The sequence below is a fragment of the Leiobunum rupestre genome, chromosome 6 (genome assembly GCF_980474605.1).
Source record: "Leiobunum rupestre chromosome 6, qqLeiRupe1.1.hap1, whole genome shotgun sequence".
Lineage (NCBI taxonomy): Eukaryota > Metazoa > Arthropoda > Arachnida > Opiliones > Sclerosomatidae > Leiobunum > Leiobunum rupestre.
The window spans coordinates 40,071,896-40,096,557 of NC_143389.1; the positions used below are offsets into that span (position 1 = coordinate 40,071,896).

The following is a 24,662-nucleotide window of genomic DNA, read 5'->3' on the forward strand; positions in this document are numbered from 1 at the left end:
TTTCATAAGTAATTATATTTAATTAACATTAATTTAAAGTGTTGTTTACTTTACAACTGAAAAATTGGAATATAACGTTAAAAAATAACGAAATTAAAAAAATCTTTAAAATAAATAATAAAGGCTTCATAATTCGTTGAGATTGACCATTGCTGCTGGGAGCGTACACGTTGACAAGAAATTGGCGGTACAATGGCCAATGGTTGACGGTTCGACTATCGGCGTAACAAGAGCTCGCAAGTGGCCTTTTAGCTCATCAGCTGGTCTTTGGTCAAAAGACCAATATCTCATCAAGATTCTGTCTCTTCTAAGTCCGACCTTCTCGTTCAAGCCTCGAATAGCGATTGACGTCTATAGGTCGGCAACGTTTTTGCTCTCCAGTCTCCAGGCCTCCAGTCTCCATCCTGACTAGAGGTCTCTATTCTCCATAGAAATCTCAGAGCCCGAAACTGGAGGCCGGAGCAGCCTATATATATTGTTGGCAACACTTTTGAACTCCAGTCTCTGGTCCTGTAGTCTCCTCTGGAAAGTTGGGCCTCCAGTCTCCGGGTCTCCAGTCTCCATAGATATCGCGGGTCTCGGAAGCCGGAGACTGGAGGCCGGAGCCGCCGATGTATATATGACGTCACTGGTAATTTTTGGAACAATAACAAACATTTAAGTGCCTACCAAACAACGCTCACAGCACGTTGTAGAAGTAATATACAGGGTGTTTCAGAAGTCAGTGCAATAAATTTGAGGTGTTATAGGGGTTGAGTAAAGATGTTTGACTGTCTTTGTCGCGAAAACCGGTTTTAAAGGGGTAGTAGTAAAATTTCCTACTACCCCTTTAAAACCGGTTTTCTATCTGGGTTCTTATGTTCGTTGAAAGCTTACATTTAGGCGTTCTTAGGCCAAACTTTAACGCTCTCTAGCGCTTTTCCTATTCGTCGCAGAGGATCGCGACAAAGACAGTCAAACATCTTTACTCAACCCCTATAACACCTCAAATTTATTGCACTGACTTCTGAAATAGAAATAACCTTGGTTTTAAAATGAACTTTATATTTGTACCGGCTTAGCAGCTTCATGATTTATTAAATGAGGAAATGGTGGATTAAATGTTTAATCTCCGAAATAGAGAAACGAGCAAACTAACGCGAGAGAAAGCTTAGCCACGGAACAGCGATAACCCCAGTAGAGAAACAATAACCCCAGTAGAGCCACAATAGTTCGAATAGAACAATATATCCAATAGAACAACAATAGTTCGAATAGAACAATATATCCAATAGAACAACAATAGTTCGAATAGAACAATATATCCAATAGAACAACAATAGTTCGAATAGAACAATATATCCAATAGAACAACAATAGTTCGAATAGAACAATATATCCAATAGAACAACAATAGTTCGAATAGAACAATATATCCAATAGAACAACAATAGTTCGAATAGAACAATATATCCAATAGAACAACAATAGTTCGAATAGAACAATATATCCAATAGAACAACAATAGTTCGAATAGAACAATAGACCCAATAGAACAACAATAGTTCGAATAGAACAATATATCCAATAGAACAACAATAGTTCGAATAGAACAATAGACCCAATAGAACAACAATAGTTCGAATAGAACAATATATCCAATAGAACAACAATAGTTCGAATAGAACAATATATCCAATAGAACAACAATAGTTCGAATAGAACAATAGACCCAATAGAACAACAATAGTTCGAATAGAACAATAGACCCAATAGAACAACAAAAGCCCCAATACAATAGTAAAACAAAATGACTTCAATAGAACAATAGTAAAACAAAATGGCTTCAATAGAACAATAGTCGCAATAAAGCCTATACAATAGCACGTAGTCTCACCGTGATTTTGGCGGCCAAAATAGCGCTGCGAGCTCCCTTTTTGGCCAAATCCATCTCCTCCATTTCTCCCATTAAGATATTGACCAGGGCGTATTCCATAAGAGAGGCAAAGACGAAGATGGTGCAAGAGGACATGAAGATGTCGATGGCCTTGATGTAGGAGACGGGAGGCAAGGCCTTCTGGGACTGGGCGTGCTGGGTGGAGAGCGTCAAGAGGCTGGTGACGCACAGGGTGACTCTGGCTGGCACCGCTTCCGGTTTGATCCAGAAGGAGATCCACGACATGATGACGATCAGGCAGGTCGGGATGTACGTGTGGAACATGTAGTAGCCCAGGCGACGCTTCAGCGTGAACACCACCTGGATGCACGTGAAGTTTCCTGAGGGTTAATAAAAACAAATATTTTAGATGATTTAAATTCCCTTTCCTCAAGCATTTCTTCGATGCTTTCATTTCAGAGATGTGTTTGATCTTTTTTTGCGCGTGAAGAGTGCGTTTGCCGCCAGCCAATAGAAGCGCTTCCTAAAAGCCACTTGAATTTCTAATTCCCCGAGCGCCGGATCCTCCCTGAAATCCACCGTATGAGAGAACTTTCGAAATTGATTTTTCGGTTTTCAAACTTATCTCTAGTTTCCCCATTAATTTAAAAGTTAAGAAATGTTGTTCCTTTGCTTGGAAATGCGCGAATAATATCTTTGGAATATATAACATCTTCCGCGTCGGGCCAAAGGCATTTTAACAATTTTTGGGAAAATCGCTCCGAGGGAAAAACGAACATCTCTCTCACCTCTATTTTATATTTCACTTTTGCGGGGAATTTATTTTTCAGAGTACGCGTTGTTAGTTTGGAAATATACTTTTATTTTTAATCTTGAAGGATTTATCCGGTCTGTTTATCGTGAGCTTTTCGCGACTTACCGGTGGAGTAAACTTGAGTGCAGTCCCCCAAGGCCGTTTCCACCAAGTTGTGCTGCGGCAGCGCGATGAACTCGTCGACAACCAACGGTGTCTCCTCTTCCCAGTCGAATTTCAGATCGTCCGTCGTGTACGACACTGAAATCATTAACGCGATAATTAAAATTATATATCATCATTTCTACGGTTTGAAGTCGAGTTTTATTGATAATGATATTCAAATCCCAACACCCACTCGCCACTGAAATATTTCCATGCCATCAAGAACAGTCAAAAGCAATACGCGTGACGTTCTTTTTATGGCAAAACACGAACCAATATTATAGATTGGACGGTACCACTTTATTCGGAATGTTAAAACGTACGCGGCATCAAAATCTTCACTTGGAAATAACTTAGAATATATACTCACGACTTTCGATCTTCAGGGAGCACATTTGTGTATCGTGTGGGTAGGACTCGAACTTCATGGCGCAAGAGAGCAGTAACGTCAACCTTTGATATTTTGTACGGTATTCCGTCGTCATCGTCGATTCAACGACGATGAGATGATTGAGACGGGGGGGGGGGGAGGGAGGGTTTTTGGGAGGAGGAGAGTGGAGTGGATATGATGAGAAAAAAAAGCAAAAAGAAACAGCGAATGACACAAACCATAAAGATGTTGACAAGAAAACACCAGCCCCCTTTTTGCCTAGCAAAAAAAATTCGATAGCTTGAGCCCTCATCTCCTATCTGGCCTTCTCCGCGAGTAGGTTGAAGAGGCGATTTATCCTTTGTATTATCAACGAAAGAAGAAATCTCTTTCATCCCAGTTGTCTTTTTTCTCGCCACCATCCTCATCGTCATCGTAGAAACGTGCTTCGGGTACGCCCACGAGTTTTTATGCTTTCCAAATCTAAACGCGTTTATGATGAGCCCCTCTTTCTTTTTTATCTTTTGTCTTTCTGGTTTCGTCGTCTGCTCGCTCTCTCTCTCTCTGAGGGGGAAGGCAACAACTTTTTAATAATATCTGCTCGACAATATTGCCATTTTTTCCCGAGTCTCTTTTTTCTCGTTATGAAATGATGGTGTGTGTTGGAGGGATGTATTATTTCGATCGAAACCGAAACGGGCCAAAAATGAAACAATTTATTCCCTCGCTTTTTTTCGCGTTCTGTGCCAAGGCCTAAATGAGATTTTCTCCATCTTTTCTTTGAAGATTTCGGTTTTTTGAAGGTTTTGTTTCGCTACGAGTTGTCTTTGTTTTTCTGTTTATTTTGTCTCTCTACCGCGTTAGTAGTTGGAATGTTAGTATTTATGAAGTTTGTAACGTTACAATTCTAGCATGCACCTTTCGCTTAGAAGCTTCGTATAATGTTGGTTCTGGTTGAAATGTCTGTAAAGGAAAACTCACTTGACCATATAGAGGATAGTCTTGTTTTTGTACAGCCAGATGTAGTGATTGGGGATGGTCATCTCCTGGAAAGTGACCTTTTTGGCGTTCTTGAAGAAGCTGTCTGGCCTCCACATACTTTTCAACCAACTGAGCGGAAGAAGCCGGTAATTAGATGTCATGTTCTCTGGAAGTTTCAGTCGATTATCCCGCCAACTTTGGGACATGAAAATGTCCGCGACGTACGTCTGCAATTTGTACCAAATACGCGTCGTTTAACTTGGAACCGTTCCATCATTTTACCCTAGTTGCGAACAACTCCTTACCATGGACCCCTCGTCTATAGTATCTATGCTGAGAACGGTTACGTGGAAGTGAACTACAGTCGGCTTGCCTATATAAAATATAACCACTAGTTAGTTATTAAATCACTAAATAATGCGATAAATATTTTCGTATAGCAAAATAAATCTCATTCAAGAATTTAATATATATATATATATATAGTTTAAGATGTGGAACACTGACCCGCCACTTCGCCGGAACATTTTGTAAAAGTGTACAAATAGGATAATAATAGGTGGTTTTTTTTTCGCCTGTTCTGGTTTTTTTGAGCAGGTTAAAAAGTGTAGCCCTATGACGTCATTTTACTCCAATTCTGTCTTGACGAAAAAAACGAGTTGGAGTAAGAAGGGTGTCGTTAAAGCTTAAAGGTTATTTATTTGCCGTAGCAGCCGTAATTTCGTTTAAGTTAGAGACCGGTGGTGAGGTCATCAATATGTGGCTCATTTTTCTCATTTATTTAATAATAATAATAATCAGCTAGGCTAATAACCAAGGCACTACCTTAGGCCTAAGCCATCAAGCGACTGTTAAAGTCATTAACAATTGGATTTTCGTTATTAAAAGCTTGCCACACGTGAAGAGGTTCAAAACCCTTCATGTTTTCGTGAAACGAAATTTAAGCGGACGACAAAGTTAGATTACTCATTCTACACCTCCTTTCGAGGATTAGTAAAAAGTGTAACCTTAGAGATCTGGAACAAAATTCGGGACATTGTAAATCTTACCCCGAGAACAGGCGAATAAAACGTTTTAGGGTAGAAAGTGTACACTTTTTGTCCTCGGACAGACTCCCGTAATAAAGAATCAGGTACTCCTTTCCTACCCACAATTCTCTCGGAAGTTCTTTAAAAATATTTGAAATGGAAAGCGGTTTTCTTTACTCGTCTATTCGGGCGTGAGGGGAACTTAGTCATTCCCTCTTAGTATATTAATAAATACGTTATTGTGATAAGCTTTAGGAAGAATATTCTTTTGCTAGGCGAAATGAAAGACATTATGAATATTTTATTGTATTTTGCATTCCTCTAGTTCATTATATAAATAAATAATCGCATCGTTCGTTTTATTCGAAAAATCTACCCACGAATGCGAACTTAGGATTTAATACCACCATTAGTCATTTTCAATATTTCAAATGTCGATTCCCGAATTTTTCCTCGAGAGCCTATCAAGATTAATCTGGCGTCGAACGAAAGAGTGGAGGATATTATATCCTTTTCGGAATTCTAATCTGGCATAAGAGGTAATGTTTAGATTTCCAATAGAGGGGAAAAGTAAACGAGCGCTTGTCCTTTCTCGATTCCGCTCTGGTCGATTAGATTCCAGAGTTCCAGAGTCCGTCGGATGGTTTCCCTTAACGAACTCCGCGGAGATTAGTGTCTTACCGGGAGGCTGGAGATTATCGTAATCCTTGGGATTCTTGGGTAGTATCTTGTCAAATTCCAGGGAGCAGTGACTTCTGAAAAGGAAAAACACGAGCGTTTTTAATCGCAACCACCCACTAATTATACCAACAAATGCATCACTCTATATTAAAATGACGTTAAGAAAGCGAACGAAAAGAGAACAGACGGCTACGATAATTTTAATAAATGACACGATTGGTTTTATGTTCCGAAGCGGGGCTAATTATCTCCCCTGAATCTAATCCCTCGGGCTCTTAATTAATTGCAGAGTCTTAATCCTCTGACAAACCCGGTCTCGAATAATAATTTTCTTCCACGTACTAAGAAGCCCATTTTATGAATATCGATAATTTATTATTAGTGACGCGGTTGTCTAAGACAATTTATATAAAACTAAGTCCTGACAGAGTGACTTTACCTTATTATGTACTATTACACTGATAATACAAAAGGTTTTATTAGAATTTAATCTCGAAATTTTCTTCTAATTCTCATCTGCTCTATCTGGGTTGTGCCTAAATAACGTAAAACTATGTGACGTCTAAGCTTTAGCTTTTGATTGGATAAAAGCATGGACCAAGAATATAATGTAACTCGCTACTCTGACTAATTTACAGCATTGAGTTGGGAATAAATAGAGGTACAACTAAATCTGGCTGGCGCGGGACCAATTTCGTTCTACCGAACTTTATCGTTCTACCGTGGCGGCATCTGTCTCTAGTGGTGGCAACTATATTGTAATTGAATTTTTTCGCGAATCTGATGCGAAATTGAAATGTATGATTTCTCGTAACAAACAAACCTTTGAAGTTGTTTAAAAATAATTTAAATCTGTCAACACGATCCTTTTTAACTCAAGTTACGGTGAGTTAGCTAATAATTATTTATTTTAAGCTATATAACTTCACAAAATATAGATGGCGCTACCGCCTAATTATGAAGATGAATTTCGTACAGAACAAGTCCCGCGTAACCATGGCAACCGAAATCGTAATTGTAATTCTAGCAGTATTGTTCCCAATTCAATGATTTACAGGCTGCGTACGTAGTTTAATTTTTGGTCAAACAGTATCGCCACCAAATATTGAGTTTTAAATTGAATGTATAAAAGTCATCTGCTTATTCGAAAGTCTATCTGTACAACAGTTGAAATTTTCCGCCTAAAAATATTTAAATCTGATTTCTGAATACATTTATATCGAAGCCGATCACGGCTAATTTTAGTTCATTTTTAGTTCGACGGCTTATCAAGCTTCGGCCTTGAGTCCCCTAGATGCTGCTCCGTGATAAATACACTCTTAGAAAAAGGGTGTTTTGAGGGTTTTTCCTAGAACTGCCGGGTTCTTTGTAGAACTTTAATGAGTTTTTAGTCATCGAATAGGTTGTTTATACAACCTTAGGGTTTTATTTTTATCTTTTGGGTTTAGCATATAACCTTCGGGTTTTATCTTGGCTACAAAGGGTTTTATTTGGACCAGGTAGGGTGTTTGTTGACCAATTATGGGTTTATTCTATATCTACAAATATTTAATATTTGAACCTTTGGGTATCTCAACAACTTAATGCTATTTATTGTTGAAGTTTAAAATAGATCTTAATCAAGTTTCCATTTGACCCTTAAAGGGGAATTGTCACCACCCTAAAATTGGTTAAAAACCATTTAAATGGATAGAGGACTTCCGAAAATGGTTATACAAAAATTTCATGTTAATATTTCCAGTATTTGATTTATTTTTAACAACCAAATTTCGTGTTTTATCCCCGCGCCCCGACTCGAGAATCTCAGAACCGCTTGGTTGAACCTACCCGCAGCGCCATCTCGTGAACGAAATATTATTTTCCCCGGTTTTATCGTTTTTTCGGTCGGAACTGTCGTCTGCTACGACATTCTCCTTGGCTATTTAACCGAGTTATATTCGTATATTGTAGTTTATCGTGTTTTTAAAATGCCTTACACGCCGCAATTTCTCAAATTTTTGCCGCTTCATTGGATGGTAGATAAAAACCTAGGAAAGATATGAGACCAACCTTTGAGGCTACTAGATGCAGTGGCGTAGCTAAGACCCGCGAGGCCCCCCCGCAAAACAATATTCGGAATTTTATCCGGTATCTAGTATATACTTTGATATGAAATTAGGGGGCCCCCCCGCACTGCGGGGTCTGCGGGGGCCTTATCTACGCCACTGACTAGATGGAACCTTGAAGGTGCTACGGAGGATTAACTAAGCACCTAGGTTGGAGTTACATAGAACTTTCTATAGTTCCAATATAACCTAAAAGAGTTGTTGATAAAACCGAAAGAAGATGTATGAAAAACTCCTGACGGTACAAGATAAAAACCTTAAATGGAAGATAATTAAACCCCTGGCCGTGCCAAATGAAACCTCAAAACAAGGGCCTTACATAACACCTTTACGGGTTGAAAATAAGGGACATCGGTTAAAAAAACCCCTTTTCCGGTTACATGACACCAATTTTTCTAAGAGTGTAAGGATTTGGTTTAGTCACTGACTCACTGCTGTCAAAAAAAAACACGGATGGCGTATGGTCACAAAATAAACATTCAAGAAAATGGATGTAACAACCCCTGATTCGTTACATCTGCGAAGTTCTTGGGATAATTTCTAATGTTTTTAACAAAATTTACTCGCCTGATCATTAATGTAGATGGCTAAAAAGGAGAAAAACGAGCTACGTAAGCTATTGTTTGAGCTAAGAATTAAATCTATAGGACTCAAATTGAACGCGAATTCTAGTACGATGGTCTTTTATTCCTCGAAAGTTAAACGAATAATCATTCGAAGTAACAGTATACGGATTCCTGATTTGATTTTATCCCAACATTATCTCAATTATTTAAAATATAGAAACGTATCAAAATTTTATCATATCATGTTTTAAATTAAGTAGAATTTCTTAAAAGTACTATATTTTATTTAGCCAACAAATAATATTTTGGGTTAAAGATGTGAAATGACTTTGGGAAAATTGGAATCCCAGTAGTTTTTGGTGAAATGGGGATTTGGGTGGAATGACTGTTCGAGAAATTGGGATTCCAGTATGTCATTAGGTGAAGTGGGAATTGGAAGAAAAGATTTTTCGAAAAATTGGAATCCCAGTAGTTTTTGGTGAAATGGGGATTTGGGTGGACCACCTTTTCGAGAAATTGGGATCTCAGTTTTTCTTTAGGTGAGGTGGGAATTGGGAGGATCATCTTTTCGAGAAATTTAAACCACAGTTTGTCTTTAGGTTAAGTGGGAATTGCAAGAAATTACTCTTCGGAAAATTGGGATCCCAGTTGTTTTTGGGTGAAGTGGGAATTGGGTGGAATGACTTTTAGAGAAATTGGGATCGCAGTTTGTCTTTAGGTGAAGTGGGAATTGGGTGGAATGACTTTTAGAGAAATTGGGATCGCAGTTTGTCTTTAGGTGAAGTGGGAATTGGGTGGAATGACTTTTAGAGAAATTGGGATCGCAGTTTGTCTTTAGGTGAAGTGGGAATTGGGTGGAATGACTTTTAGAGAAATTGGGATCGCAGTTTGTCTTTAGGTGAAGTGGGAATTGGGTGGAATGACTTTTAGAGAAATTGGGATCGCAGTTTGTCTTTAGGTGAAGTGGGAATTGGGTGGAATGACTTTTAGAGAAATTGGGATCGCAGTTTGTCTTTAGGTGAAGTGGGAATTGGGTGGAATGACTTTTAGAGAAATTGGGATCGCAGTTTGTCTTTAGGTGAAGTGGGAATTGGGTGGAATGACTTTTAGAGAAATTGGGATCGCAGTTTGTCTTTAGGTGAAGTGGGAATTGGGTGGAATGACTTTTAGAGAAATTGGGATCGCAGTTTGTCTTTAGGTGAAGTGGGAATTGGGTGGAATGACTTTTAGAGAAATTGGGATCGCAGTTTGTCTTTAGGTGAAGTGGGAATTGCTAGGAATATTTAATTATGATTTGCGTATTACTTGACTATTGATGTAAAGAATAGGATGAACTTGATGAATCCACTCGTGTCCATCTTGGTTCCCAAGCACTCCACTCTAGCTGGATACTCTACTCTATAAATGAAAATATCATATACTTAATTTATATAATATACTTCATAAGATATTTAACAATATTCCTATATCGCGAGATATCGGAGTACGAGTTTGTTGACTATCCGCGGACTTTCCGAATGATATATTCGTTGTAGGAGATCAAACCGTTAGCGCTAAGCCCCGCAACGTAGCGTCTCTTTGCTAAGTCATATCTCTCCCGCAGTTGTCTTTGGCTCTCAACATCCGCGACGCCGTATGTTGCTAAGATATTCATTATGAGTCGGCTGACCCCGCGTATAGATAGGGCCACGCAATCAGTAAACCCGATAGGTCAGCGCCGCCCTTGACTATCGCCGACTATCGCCGGCTTTCGCGGCCGCTTCCGTTACATTGGGAAGTCCATCAATAGCGTTCTGTACATACGGACGCTCCGGATCGAAACCCGGCGCCATATTTGGCCGGAGCGCCTATATCTCTATCCGTTTCCGCCCACACGCGTATATCTCTCTCCCTATACGTCCATTTAATTCGGACCGCGCGTTGGTGTTGGCCTCTTCGCTATCTTGGGCCCTAAGAGAGCTATTGCTGTAGATTGGACGTGACGGATCTGGGCTCTTTGGCCCCTCTTTAGCAACTGCGGGAGATGTCGCCTCTCGGGGATTTTCTATCGGAATGAAAGTAAACGAGCGCGAACGGACTACTATCGGCCACCGGCCAAAATGCTCGCCAATCGAACGACTTAGCTTCCGGCGCGTGGTATTCATTCATAAGGATATGTAGAGGTCAAGGCCCCCACTCAAATCCTCAATTTTTTTTATAGGAAAATTGGATTATATTTCTAAAAATATAGGACTTTATAGGACTAATTTTACAAAATTATAGGATTTTATAGGACTATGTATGCTATTTAATTTACTAACTTTATGAATTTAAAAACCAAATCTATATTTAGATAAATAAGTCTTCTATTTTCACTTAAAAAATAGAAACTATTTAACCATGGCATTTTATCACAAAATATACTAGTAGCTAACCATGCTAACAATAACAAAAGTATAGACTAGAATGACTTGGTATAGGAACTTATCCTTTAGCTAAAATAGCAATTTAACTACTGAGTGATTGAATTTGAAAAGGGCAAAATATGAAAATTATAGGATTTTATAGGACTTTTGGGAGATTTTTCTAAAAATATAGGATGTTATATGACATTTTTGAAAATATAGGATTTTATAGGAATTATAGGACCTCTGGGGGCCCTGAGAGGTTGCTGTTACCCCTTTTGGTGACGCTAGTTCGATCCATTTTTATTGCTAAAGTTTGCAGGAAAAGAAGATGGTTAAAATTGTTTTAAGTTCGTGATAAACTGTAACGTACGTGCGCAGCAGTTGAATTAAGCGGTGGTTCTAATTGGTCAACGACTTGCAGAGGCTAACGGCAATACTATAAGGGTTTGGAGCCAGGGGCGGCGATATAGGGTAAGCACGGTACGCAACTGCGTGGGGGCGCAAGAGGTTTGGGGGCGCATTTTTTTCGAGGACTTTAAAGTGAGTAAGTTTTATAGTTGGCTCCAAAATTAAGTAAAGACTGGTTTAAATTTGATGTAGTTCAGTCTTTAAACACGAGTAGTTTATTTAAATGCGCTACGAGTCTTACGCTACTTCATTTTAACTTACTCTTCGAAGAATTAGTTCATAACGCAGGGTACACGCCGGAGACTTTTTAGATTATCTAGTCGCGTTACGAGATTTACTCTACTTTACTTTAAGTTTTACTGCTTAGAATTAGCTCATAAAGCAGGATACACGATGGACACGTTTTTACTCTATGTTACATTTCTATGTTGGAGAGCTTAATAAGGAGACGGGTTGTTTAAATTTAAAAGTAACATATAATGTGATATTCGCATTGGCGGCGCCAGGATACTTAATTCTTTAATTCCCCCCCCCCCTTTACATACACTAACCAAACAAAACTGTGACAAAACCGGTTTATTTTTAATAATTTACAAAAGAAATGTACATGACTGTTTAAATGTACTCGGAAGTTATTTTTTTTAGTCGATGATTATAACAATGCACATATGGGCAACATCCTCCAACTGCATTCTCCATTTTCACTTACAATTAGCCTTTTCAGTTTACATAGAGCCACGTAGTGGCAAATTCAAGAAGCTCATAAACTGCTGGATTTTCGTCTGCTAAGCAGACACTTTATTGAAAAATCCAGCAGTTCATGAGCTTCTCGCATGGCTCTATGTAAACTGAAAAGGCTAATTGTTGCAAAAACACTTGCCAGTTGCCACGCTTTATTTTATCTTTTTTTTGGAAATTGGGACTCGGAGAGTCGGAAAACCGAGCAATTTATCATCTGTCTAACGATGCAACACTTTTGGAAGTAGCTAGTTTAGCAACTACAACGAATCAAGGCTGCGTTCGAAAAATATTAGAAATCACTGTTCAGTGTTCGCAACTTAAAATCAGCAAGCTTTTAATTCGGATTTGGATATTTCTAGTTTCAAATTCGACGTTGATCGAAAATTACAATCCAAAATATGTTATGTTTGATTAAATTACAATTTAAACTTAAATTAAACTTTATTCCGATTTGATCAAAATTATTTGATCCAAACAGAATTGGGTGCTGACTGGATATAAATTTAGGGGAAAATAAGAAGGAAGCCGGCACCAAATTTTAACATTTCTAAATGAGAGTTATATTCAATAGTCACGATCAGCTACATGTATACGTACCACCTTAGCCCCAGTCCATATAGCTACTTTTAATACTCCGAGTTTTCACAAAGTGGGCAAACTGGGATTGTACCCGGCTACTCTATACCGCTCGAGGCGAAAGTGCTAACACCTCCGCTACCCCACCTTTCACGTAGCTCAGGAATTGTAAAAGTTAGTAAAAGCCACCTATGGGCTCTAGAGCAGAAACTGTTCAATTACGTGAGAAGGTAGAAACGGTAGAAAATTCCATAATAAAAAGGAAGCAATTTAAAGTATTGATCAAATCGTTTTTGACTCGAAGATCTATTTGGTCCGAGTTTCGCGTGTTTATTTAATTCATGAGTATTTCGTAAGATTTATCATTACTTTAAAATTGTGAGGGTTTAGCTTTTTTGCCCTCTTTTTATTATGGACTTTTCTACCTTTTCGAGTAATTTAAAGGGGAACGGCCAAGCTTTTCCAAAAATTACCTTATTTCCGTATCAAAAAATCAACAAGATGTTCAATATACTAACACGTACCTTTTTTGTCTTGAAAAAAAATAGCTTTTGGCCCAAAAAGTTGAAACGAAAAAAAACACCAGGTGTTGGGGTTTGAATTTTCGCCGCCATCTTAGGGGCTGCCGCCAGCGCCCCTAACCCCGTATGAGCGATTTGCGAACTATCCTAACTTTTAAAATCGCGCAATTTAGGCTTAAGTCTCTTATAACTGGAACGCGCCGCGCGTGTGAAACATATTTTTCGCGTCTTCAGCAGCGCGCGCTTTTACGTTGTTTTTCTGTCTCACCGACTTCTCACCAGGTGTCGCGGCGGACGCGCGCTTTTCGATTTCCCGAAATTTCTTTATTTTATTAAAAATTAACCACTCAATATTTTTTGATGCGGTTTTCGCCATAAATATTAGTTTTTAATGGGCTATAGGGCCTATCTAACTGTTTAAAGCTTGACCGTTCCGCTTTAATATAGTTTCAAGAATACAATACTAAATGGTTTTTAAACGGTGACACCACTGAGTAAAACCAGTTTACCCATGACCTTTGGTAATTACCGTTCCAATGCCACCACCATTAGATTTCCGAGACTTTAGCGTAAGTAACACGCGCAACGGTATCTTTGAATAAAGAAAACGACAATTTAACTCCGATCTTGTCAGTGTGAAATTGCGTTTTGTTGTTAAAGACGGCCATTCCAAACGTAATCGTCTCCATCTAGTAACAGGCGGTGGCGTTACGAGCCGCGATAAAATTCCAACAATGTCGGAATACTTTTCGGCATTATTCGTAGACTGGGCAGTGATTCTCATATTCGAGTTGATATTGCCCGATAGATCACGAAAGAACGCCCGTTAAAATTCTTTCACCCTGGGCGTCGGCTCCCCAGAAAAGCGCGTCTCGGACGAGCTCCATATTTCAAAAAAGCCGTCGACCAAAGTATAATTTCACCATCCTACGCCACTCTCTTATTTCGTCGAGTCAAATTCCCGTCGTACCAGAGCTCATCCCGCCGTATTCCCATTTAGTACGAGTCTACGATGAAGGCGACGAAACTTTTTCTCAACGAGACGCGCGAACGGGCTTTCCAGTTATGATATAATGTTTGCGTCATCTCCGGGTAATGGTTTGGCACACAAAAGAATTCTCCCTGTAACGCCTCGCTTTATTTATATTGTATTTCACGATATTTTCTCGTTAATAAAAGCAAATTGCTGTTTGTTCATTCCTTGAAAAAACTCTCGGTGCCATAACGCATTACACCTACCCACATTTTTATCAAGCGATCATATTAAACGCTTTTTTTGTTCAAGTGCGTTTTCTTAAACTCAAGTTGAGTTCATATTTCCGATACCTTAAAAGCTATAGGGTTTCGCGTCATTAATATATTAATGCTTCTACGAAACTTGGGTAGCTATTGATCATCTTTTATTACCAACAGGTGCCATTTTCACATTGGATTGAATTTGAGACAAATTATAAAAGATGTTCAGGGAAGAACGGACTCAACCAGCTAGCCAAGTGAAAACTATACACCGTAGCTAATTAGAATGCCAGCCAATATTAAAAATGATGAAGTCATTTATTAATGTCCCTTTTATGAAAAACGTTATCGATAATACGCCCCAATTTCTCAATTTTTAACCACATGAGTTTTTCACTACATAAGTTCTTGGTAATCGTTTTACGTCAAAGTTCATTAGTTGCTTGTTAGCAGTTCTATTATTGCAGGTTGTAGGCGTGGTAAGCCTTGCCTAAATGCGTGATTATGGACAAAAAACTGAACTCGTGCTGTTATTAACGGGTGTGGGATTAGGATTTTAAGTAGACTTTACGCAAATGATTTTCGACTTAGTCGCGGTACATCGCAACTTCGAAATAACTATCAACTGTTTCCACAGTGCTTGGTAACCGTCCTTGGTATATATACAGTATATATGCCAAGCGGTTAGGGAGTTACGCTTACCGAATTTAGTTCAAAGAAAACCTCATTAGTGTTTTAAATAATCGCTAAGTATTTTCCGCTTCTTTTCACGACGAGAATGCAGTACGCTCGTAACTTTTTCAACCCACGGTCTTCGTAGCTATTGGGAAAGATTCAACGATTGCCTTTAAGCTTTCCATCTATTGAAATCTCCGGATGAAGTAATTTAAGCTTTGACTAAGAGTAAAAGTTGGGTGAAAGAATTGCAAAGCCGGTTGGAGTCTGCGGCCTTCATTTTGCTCCTTCGGGTTTCGCTCATTTGAATAAAATCCGTACATTAATTTTCTCTCCCACTTTTCCTACAAAGATTAAAAGGAAGAGCAAAATTTGGAAAGATGAAGGCCAACTTTTTTCCGTTTACGCTGAAATTCCTCCAAAGTGTACGTTTACACTGTCTGTTGCTTTAATTTCGTTAAAAATAAGAGACATCATTTTATACCGAGTTTCTTAATTTGCTGGATCAGGGAATTTTTAACAAAAACTGTAAAAAGTAGAATTTCGCTTAGTTTAAGAAAATGCGTAATTGCAAAGCATCTTTGAAAATTTTGGTTTTTTTTCCATTGGAAAAGATCCGTTTTTAACCACGGTAAATTTATCATTTTATAAATAGCCGAAATTTGACGCTATAGTAATAGCTTTCAAAAGTCGGGAAATTTCTAAATTCTACCGTTTATTGTTTTTGATGAAAATGGCCTGATCCGATACACCCCGTATAATTTATTTTTTCCACGTATTTCAATTACAATTTGGACTTTTGGATTTAGTCCCATTTCACCCAAATTAATTTCTCCCAAACTAATTTTCACCCAATCCCATTTCTCCCAAGTCCATTTCACCCAAACTACTTTTCACCCAATCCCATTTGACCCAAACACATTTCTCCCAATTCCATTTCACCCAAACTACTTTTCACTCAATCCCATTTCTCCCAAGTCCATTTCACCCAAACTACTTTTCACCCAATCCCATTTGACCCAAACACATTTCTCCCAATTCCATTTCACCCAAACTACTTTTCACTCAATACCATTTGACCCAAACCCATTTCTCCCAAGTCCATTTCACCCAAACTACTATTCACCCAATCCCATTTGACCCAAACCCATTTCTCCCATGTCCGTTTCACCCAAACTACTTTTCACCCAATCCCATTTGACCCAAACCCATTTCTCCCAAGTCCATTTCACCCAAATCTATATATCCCAAAAAGATATAAAAACGACATCATACGATTCTTCGAACTTCTAACCCATTTCATGTTAACCAAAACACCAACTGCGATAAACCTACTACTTTAACATCTTAATATATGAACCTTAAAAGAACTGGTTTTTTTAAATGATTAAACATGCAATACAAATGTATTAAAATTCAATTTAATTTTTAATCTATTTTAACTTGTTTTTTTAAAGATTAAACATACAATAGAAATGTATTCAAATTTAATTTAATGCCATAAATAAATAACTTTATGAATTTTGGGTGAAGTGGGAATTGGGAGAAGTGGCTTTGGGTTAAACGGTACCACTCTTATCTTTTGGGTAAAATGCGAATTGGGAGAAATGGGTTTGGGTCAAATGGGAACATACCGAACTTTTGGTTTCGCACCTTCAGTGTTGCGACGTGGTATTTAACCGTTGGTAAATAAAGTGCTGCTAATTTACAATAAAATTTAAATCAACATTTGTCAAATACTTAGTAATACACATATTACTAGAATGCGCCGCGACTTCAACAGAAGATAGCTCTGAGTGGAGGGTAGCGCACACAGACACTAATATAAAACCTATATTGGGACTTGACCTGGAACCCAACCAGACCTGGCACCCGCAGATGGTAGCCTCTATCCTCGGCCGTTGGCAAGTGAAGAAGTGGAATAGAAACACTTAAACCTTGAGGGATACAACCCGCAATTACCACCAGTACATCATATGTTTTGTAAATTGTAATGTATCTAAACGAAAATCCAAAATTGTTCAAAAATGTTAAAAGAATGCTAGAAAACTTTATATAAATTTTAAAATAATTTTTGAAATGATAAAGTATGCTATGTCAGCTGAGCTCACTTATGTAGAGCCGCCCTGTTTCAAAAGGGTGTCTTAATGACAGCTCTAATAAAAACCTTTAAACCTTTAAACCTTTAGTAATGAATGTTTTTAACGTAAATTAAGTTTAAGAATATTGAAATGGATAGTTTTCCGAAAGAATTATCACCAGGAAGATTGGAGACCTTCCAAAAGCAGTGATCAATTAATCATAATCCTTGAAACTAGAAAAATTTTAATTTTTAAAAGAGAAGAGCCTAGCTGAAGCTTCTTCCCATCGAAACGAAGAAATTAATTAAACATTTACAAATACCATTTGACCAGGAAATTAAATTGGCATACTGAAGTTCGTCAGCGCTTTATCGAATATTGCAAATAGCAGTGGTAAATAACGGTGTTTGGTTAAATAATAGTAAATAACGGTATATTTGGGTGGCTGAGTGGTTAGCACTTGCGCCTCGCAGTAAGAAGAGCCGGGTGCGATTCCAGCTTGTGGCATTGGGTGAAAGACCCGAACCACTCCATCGGCGTAGAGTTTGCTAGTACTCTCCTCACTAGTTTCATAAAAACTTCTGTAGTTAACGGTAATAGTTAGTGCTGTTGGCTCGCGTGGCATGAGGGGTTTAGCCACCCCCCCCCCCTACGCATTGTAACCCGGCCACCTGTTTAAGGCATAAAAGTCGCTTGATGACTTGGGCCTAAGGTGGTGCCTTGTGTATTAGCCTAGCTGATTATTAATAGTAAATAAATTAATTAAAGTACAGTTCGTTATATTTGCATATATATATATATTCGTTTTTATTAAATAAAAAGGCTTAAGCCTTTGTCTAACCTCAGTTTCGATCAGCCTAGCTAATCATCTTCAGAGACAATGAAACTTCAAACACGCATCAACATTACATCAAATAATCGGTCGGTCGTCAATAAAAAACATGGCGTCGGGTCACATGATATAAAAAAAACCTTAAATTTCCCTTTTATATTTTTGTTTTATAAATAATTTTTTAAGCTACACCAAGAATGTATTTATTTATACCTAGGGAGAATGTCTATGTCGAAACAGTTTTTAGCCTTTCTCTCAATCCACCCGTTGGTCCCCCCAGTACGCTCCTCCGCTTAAATAAAACGAATAGTCCCGGTATTTCATTTGCTGCTTAAAATTTACGTCACCTAACGCGATGGAAATCAAACGCTGGTGACGTTTTGTCTTCCCCCCCGCGCGAGACGGGGGAAAGGCGTTCAACGTGCCCGGCGATTGTCGCAACATAATCATTCTTCCTAAATATAAATAAATACATTCTTGGCTACACTTAGATATATTTACAATAACAAAACACTAAAGAAGGTGTCCCAGATGGCGTTATAATAGTGGTCTGGAGATTCGTTTAACGCGCTTTTTTTAACAACATGTTTTCTTATCTCAATTGCTTCCCTAACCTATCTTTTTATGCCAATGGAGGGTTGGGCTATTAGTTTAACATTGTCCCATTCTATTACATGTTTAGAACGATATATATGTTTAGAAATGGCAGAGTTTTCGCAATTAGTGCTGGTTTTAGAGTTTTGTTGGTGATCATTTAATCTAATTCTTAAATTCCTTTTCGTTTGACCAATGTAGTTTTTTTTGCAAGAGCATAAAATATTATATTATATTATATTATATATTATTGTTTTTTATGGGTTTTTACGGTTTATCATGGTTCACGACGAGCGAAGAGCGAATGCTTGATGTCATTCGATTTGTTAAACGCGTTTGACAACGGCGGCGTAATCGCCACTGCCGAAACATGTAACGCCCCTCTTTAAGGGAAAATAAAAAGAGTTTTATAGTGTACGATAAACCGTTGTTTTTCTAAATAATTACTAGAACTATTATATACTCCGTTCTTTTTCATTTTATCGAATTTATCTTTACCTTTTTTAAAACAATTCAGAGCACGAGGATAATTTTCCAGCCCATGACGTCACGGCTTTAGAGTCTAGTCTGAATCTTACTATCTTAAGTTGAGTATTTTCCCCCGAACTAGAACTTTTCAACCTATAGAAACCATTACAATAAATTATATCGTAGACGAAAAGTTTCGCTTCCTTAAAAAACCTAATATTTGGGCCTAAAAAGTTGACTTTTCAAAACACGCGCCGTTAGGTCGCGACAGAAAAACCACTTAAAAATTTCCTCTGTGAGAGGCTTTAGGATAAACTAAAATCCTGTTCTAATATTGGAAATGTATTGAAGTACCAGAACCAATCATACGTATCCCATCTCCTGACGTTAGCGGCAGAAAATTGATTAAATAGTTCCCGTAAACCATTTCGACTTCTAATATATACCAATTTTTATGAAATTTTCAGTGCTGATTTATTGAAATCGGCTTTTTCTTATGAACCAAAAATATAAAATTTTGGATTTTACGTGCAACTACCACTTTAGGTTTTTAAGTAAATAATGGATAATGATGGGATTTGGGTAACTAAAGGTAAATAACGGTATTTTGGTAAATAATGATAAATAACGATATTTTGGTAACTAATGGTAAATAAATGTATTACTGTAATAAAACTAACCAATAAAAGAATGTGACATAGGAGTATATTTCCATTGAAATTTTCCTATGTCACATTCTTTTATTGGTTAGTTTTATTACAGTAATACATTTATTTACCATTAGTTACCAAAATATCGTTATTTATCATTATTTACCAAAATAACAAATTTTCATAAGTTGTACATAGGAGTATATTTCCATTGAAATTTTCCTATGTACAACTTATGAAAATTTGTTATTTTTATGCGAGCCGAACTGAACTATAAATGACTGCCATTTTGCGAATCACTTTTATAATTGATTACTTTTCATCAGTTACAGTGTTGTATCATTCGTTAGTGGTATAGTGTGTTAATATTCGCTAATTTCTAAATGAGAATAAAGTTGAAACGTGGTAACTTTATAGATTTTGGGCGCGTTGTTTCGCGTTCTATGGTAACCCATATATTGTAACATTGCTGCAATTTCCAACATTTTGGAAAATGACGGACAAAACCAATAAAGTTACCCGTAACTTACTTCCTACTTATCAAATGGATACATTGGGGAATAAAGTAACCAGAAGCTCATCATCAGAACGAGAATGTGACTAATCCGAAAATAACTGGTGTTATTAATTTTTTTAAGCGCCTATTGTAGTAAATCCTTATTTATAAATAAAATATTTTTAATTTACTTTGGCCATCTTGAAAAATGGCGGGCAAAAGGGTTAAAATGTAAGATAACTTAAAGGCCTAGGTTTTCTTCCGCCTGTCACCCTTTAAATTTAATTTTCTTCCAAACAAATAGCCTGGTGGGTCTAAAGCAAGGGTGTCCGCTTTCGCCGTTATTATTCGCTCTCTACCTTGAACCTCTTGAGCGCGTGCTACGGGCCTCTGGTAAATTAATTAATAATTTTGATCAAAATTGGTCAAATGTATTCAAATTTATTACTTTTGAAAAAAATTCACACATTTAGAGATATTGTGTCATTTTTTACAATTTTATTAATTTTCTCTTACATTTTTGAAACCTTAGCCTTCACCCATATTGATCACATCGATCAAAATTAATCAAATTTTGATCAATTTCGAACTTTTTAATTATTTTTTATTTATTTTTTTGTTTTTAGCATTTTCTTTTTTTTTAATTTTTTTACATTTTTACAGATTCCCATGTTATTTTCCATAGGAAAAATTCCATTTTGTGTTGTCAAAAACATTTTTGGTTGCCATGGCAAAACGGTTGCCTATGGAGACATTTCCCTTCGGGGTTTTTCAAGTTACATGAAGGTCTACCAAACACCCGAGTTTAAACAAAATAGGTGTGTTACACCTCGGGTAGTCTCCTTGTGAGTATGGCCTTTGTCTTTGGTGAAAATCAAGATGTTCCCAAGACTCAGTTCGCTATCCAAGGAAATGAAGATAGAGAAGTCAACGAGGTTAATTATCTTGGAGTAACGTTGAACAGTGGTGTTGTCGCCCTGGAATCTCACGAACGCGCATTAATTGGCAAAGCAAATCGCCTGATGGGAGCGGTAAAACACAAAAGCTACCACTAGTATAATAAATATACCGTTACTCGTACCAGCCATTACACTCTTACAAAAAAGGGTGTTTTGAGGGTTTGTCCTAGATCTCCCGGGTTCTTTGTAGAACTTTAAAGAGTTTTTAGTCATCGAAGAGGTTGTTTATACAACCTTAGGGTTTTATTTTTATCCTTTGGGTTTAGCATATAACCTTCGGGTTTTATTTTGGCTACAAAGGGTTTCATTTGGACCAGGTAGGGTTTTTTAATAACACGTAGGGTTTTCATTTGACCACGTACGGTGTTTGTTGACCGCGGAATGGGGTGTTTGTTGACCAATTATGGGTTTATTCTAGATCTTCAAATATTTAATATTTGAAGCTTTTGGTATCACAACAACTTAATGCTTTTTATTGTTGAAGTTTAAAATAGATCTTAATCAAGTTTCCATTTGACCCTTAAAGGGGAATTGTCACCACCCTAAAATTGGTTAAAAACCATTTAAATGGATAGAGGACTTCCGAAAATGGTTATACAAAAATTTCATGTTAATATTTCCAGTATTTGATTTATTATTAACAAGCAAATTTCGAGTTTTATCCCCCCGACTCGAGAATCTCAAAACCGCTTGGTTGAACCTACCCGCAGCGCCATCTCGTGAACGAAATATTATTTTCCCCGGTTTTGTCGTTTTTCGGTCGGAACTGTCGTCTGCTACGAAATTCTCCTTGGCTTTTTAACCGAGTTATATTCGTAGATTGTAGTTTATCGTGTTTTTAAAATGCCTTACACGCCGCCCTTTCTCAAATTTTTTGCCGCTTCATTGGGTGGTAGATAAAACCTAGGAAAGATATGAGACCAGCCTTTGAGGCTACTAGATGGAACCTTGAAGGGTTTTAACGAAAGCCCCACGCGGAGGTTGTTAAATTTGTGGATGGATTGAAATAGAACCTATGACGGGGCTAGGTAAAACCTTAAAGGTGCTACGGTGGATTAACTAAGCACCTAGGTTGGAGTTACATAGAACTTTCTATAGTTCCAATATAACCTAAAAGAGTTGTTGATAAAACCGAAAGAAGATGTATGAAAAACTCCTGACGGTACAAGATAAAAACCTTAAATGGAAGATAATTAAACCCCTGGCCGTGCCAAATGAAACCTCAAAACAAGGGCTATACATAACACCTTTACGGGTTGAAAATAAGGGACATCGGTAAAAAACCCTTTTTCCGGTTACATGACACCAATTTTTCTAAGAGTGTACATACGCCAATGAAGTTCTTTGAACATTATCGGGACACAACCTCGGACACAACGATCCGAAGACTTGAACAGTCCCAAAATTCGGGTGAAAAGGCTTAAATTTTTAGACAAGAACTATGGCAGCGCGACTTCAATATCGGATACTGAAGACATACGTTCGTGGTTTAGGCTCGTAGATGAGTCGGTAGCTGAAAAATCACAAGAAACGTGGCGCAAAGAGCTTAGTAAGCACCAAAGCCACCTTGTGTACCGTACCAAAGAAAATACATCGGTGGAGAAGTTTTATTCGAACTCCGCCACTAGTTGCCTACTGTTTCAAGCGCGAACGGGTTTCGTCGATGTTGAAAAAGGAAGAAATAAGATAGTGGATATTACTAAATCTCTGTTAAAAAAATGGGAAGAACTTAAGCCGAAGAAAGATTCTAGGCAAACTTCTCTTCTTATTTACTTTTGAAATTGTGTGTTTTTTTTTTTCGTTATTATGAAAATTTTTTTGTATCATTTGTCCTTACTTTTTTTTTTTAAACAACTCGTGAACTTTACCCGTAATGTTCCTCCCTGATTCAAAAGGGATTTTGAGTTAATAAATATTCATTCATTCATTGGTGGTAGGCCAATGTGTTCGGCTGTTGGCCGACCACCGGGGTATTTGTTTGGAAGGAAAGTAAATTTAAAGGGTGACAGGCAGAAGAAAACCTAAGCCTTTTAAAGCTAGCTGCCTGACGTCGAACCTCATTATTCATTTTCTTTTACAGTTTGCTATAAAACGAATCGAAAACTGGTAATCGGCGAAACATATCGGAAAAACAAAATGAGTGTTTAATTACAAAATGATTATGAAGTATATTTAGCCCAAAATATGCGTTTTAATTAAGTTGAAATCTCCATTACTATTTAATTTTGCCAGAGTCTGTCCATCGGTTTTAGGGAGATGACTAAAACAATCATTTACCTCATACTGAGAGAGGAAATAAATTATGAAGAGAGTGGTTTCGGTCACTGTTTTCGACAGAATTCAGCACGAGGGAAAGCGAAACTAAGCACGAGAAAGTGATCATTAATTTTTTGAAGGTAGAAGAAACAATTTTATAGTTCTTAATTAAAATTTAGATATTAATACCGTTCTCAAACTAGAAAACGAATTGTGACTAAACGCAGTACGAGTTATTCCACAACATTTATATATTTGCGCGTTCGTCTCGCAGCGAGAGGAGCCGTTTTCGATCCCAGCTTGTGGGACAGCATGGGTCCTACTTGCGTAGTGTTTGCAAGTTCTCTCCCCACTGGTTAAAGTAGTTCTAACCCTCGACATAAAAACTTGCCACCACCCTCCTATAAAGTCCTTAGAAGTCGTTAGATGACTTGGGCCTTGGGTGGTGTTTGGGTGGTGCTTTGGGTGGTGCCTTGGGTGGTGCTTTGGGTGGTGCTTTGGGTGGTGCTTTGGGTGGTGCTTTGGGTGGTGCCTTGGGTGGTGCCTTGGGTGGTGCCTTGGGTGGTGCTTTGAGTATTAGCCTAGCTAAAAAATACCGTTATCGTTATTTACCTTTATTTATCACTAATACGCACGATATTAGAATTTAAAAAAAAATTAAACACTGCGCATCTTTAGTACATTAATCTAATTTCCGAGTGAAATTTTACTCGCTAATTTTTAATGAAGATCTTCCTAGCTACTTTTTCTTTGAAAAGCATCAGGCTCTTCCATTTTACTTTTAAAAATAGTTTTTTTCTAGTATCTTTGCAGTCCACGTATGATTATTTAATTTTTGTTTTGGATGATAACGAAACCTCCGGGTGATGATGCTTACAACTCTTGCTCTGATCTTCCTCAAGTTAAATATTTAAACTAAAAACGGATAAGTAGAATCATTAATAAATATTAGGTTAAGTAATTTAATTGAAATATTAAGTTTTCAGGCATATTTCCGAGCGGAGTTAGGCTCGGTGTCATTCGTACTACTGAATTAACTAAAATGGAAAATTACTCCAGTCTTTTTTCAAAAAATTTAATTTTCGGCGGCTTATTCGCACGAGACAACATTTTTTAAAAACTTTGTTCGACAAATTTGGCCAATTTGCAGCGTGTGATTGGATTAATTTAAACGTTCCACAACTTATTAAATTTATAATTCTATTACACACGCTTTT

General features: G+C 37.6%; 1 protein-coding gene across 3 annotated transcripts in view; it reads right to left on the reverse strand.

Annotated features, from left to right (window-relative positions):
• The window catches only part of LOC149940928 (glycine receptor subunit alpha-2-like), a 125,662-nt gene that overhangs the window by 4,914 nt on the left and 96,086 nt on the right, over positions 1 to 24,662 (reverse strand). The window contains exons 1-8 of one of the 3 annotated variants that reach the window (XM_090177180.1): positions 19,115 to 19,189; positions 9,871 to 9,963; positions 5,895 to 5,968; positions 4,491 to 4,558; positions 4,186 to 4,412; positions 3,205 to 3,287; positions 2,796 to 2,930; positions 1,877 to 2,256 (exon numbers count right to left, since the gene is read on the reverse strand). In XM_090177180.1, the coding sequence (XP_090033306.1) occupies positions 1,877 to 2,256; positions 2,796 to 2,930; positions 3,205 to 3,287; positions 4,186 to 4,412; positions 4,491 to 4,558; positions 5,895 to 5,968; positions 9,871 to 9,923 (1,020 nt within the window). In that variant the 5' untranslated portion in view covers positions 9,924 to 9,963; positions 19,115 to 19,189. Of the gene's footprint in view, positions 1 to 1,876; positions 2,257 to 2,795; positions 2,931 to 3,204; positions 3,288 to 4,185; positions 4,413 to 4,490; positions 4,559 to 5,894; positions 5,969 to 9,870; positions 9,964 to 13,201; positions 13,224 to 19,114; positions 19,190 to 24,662 lie in introns of those variants that run through there. The other 2 variants (XM_090177181.1, XM_090177179.1) reach the window with 2 other exon arrangements.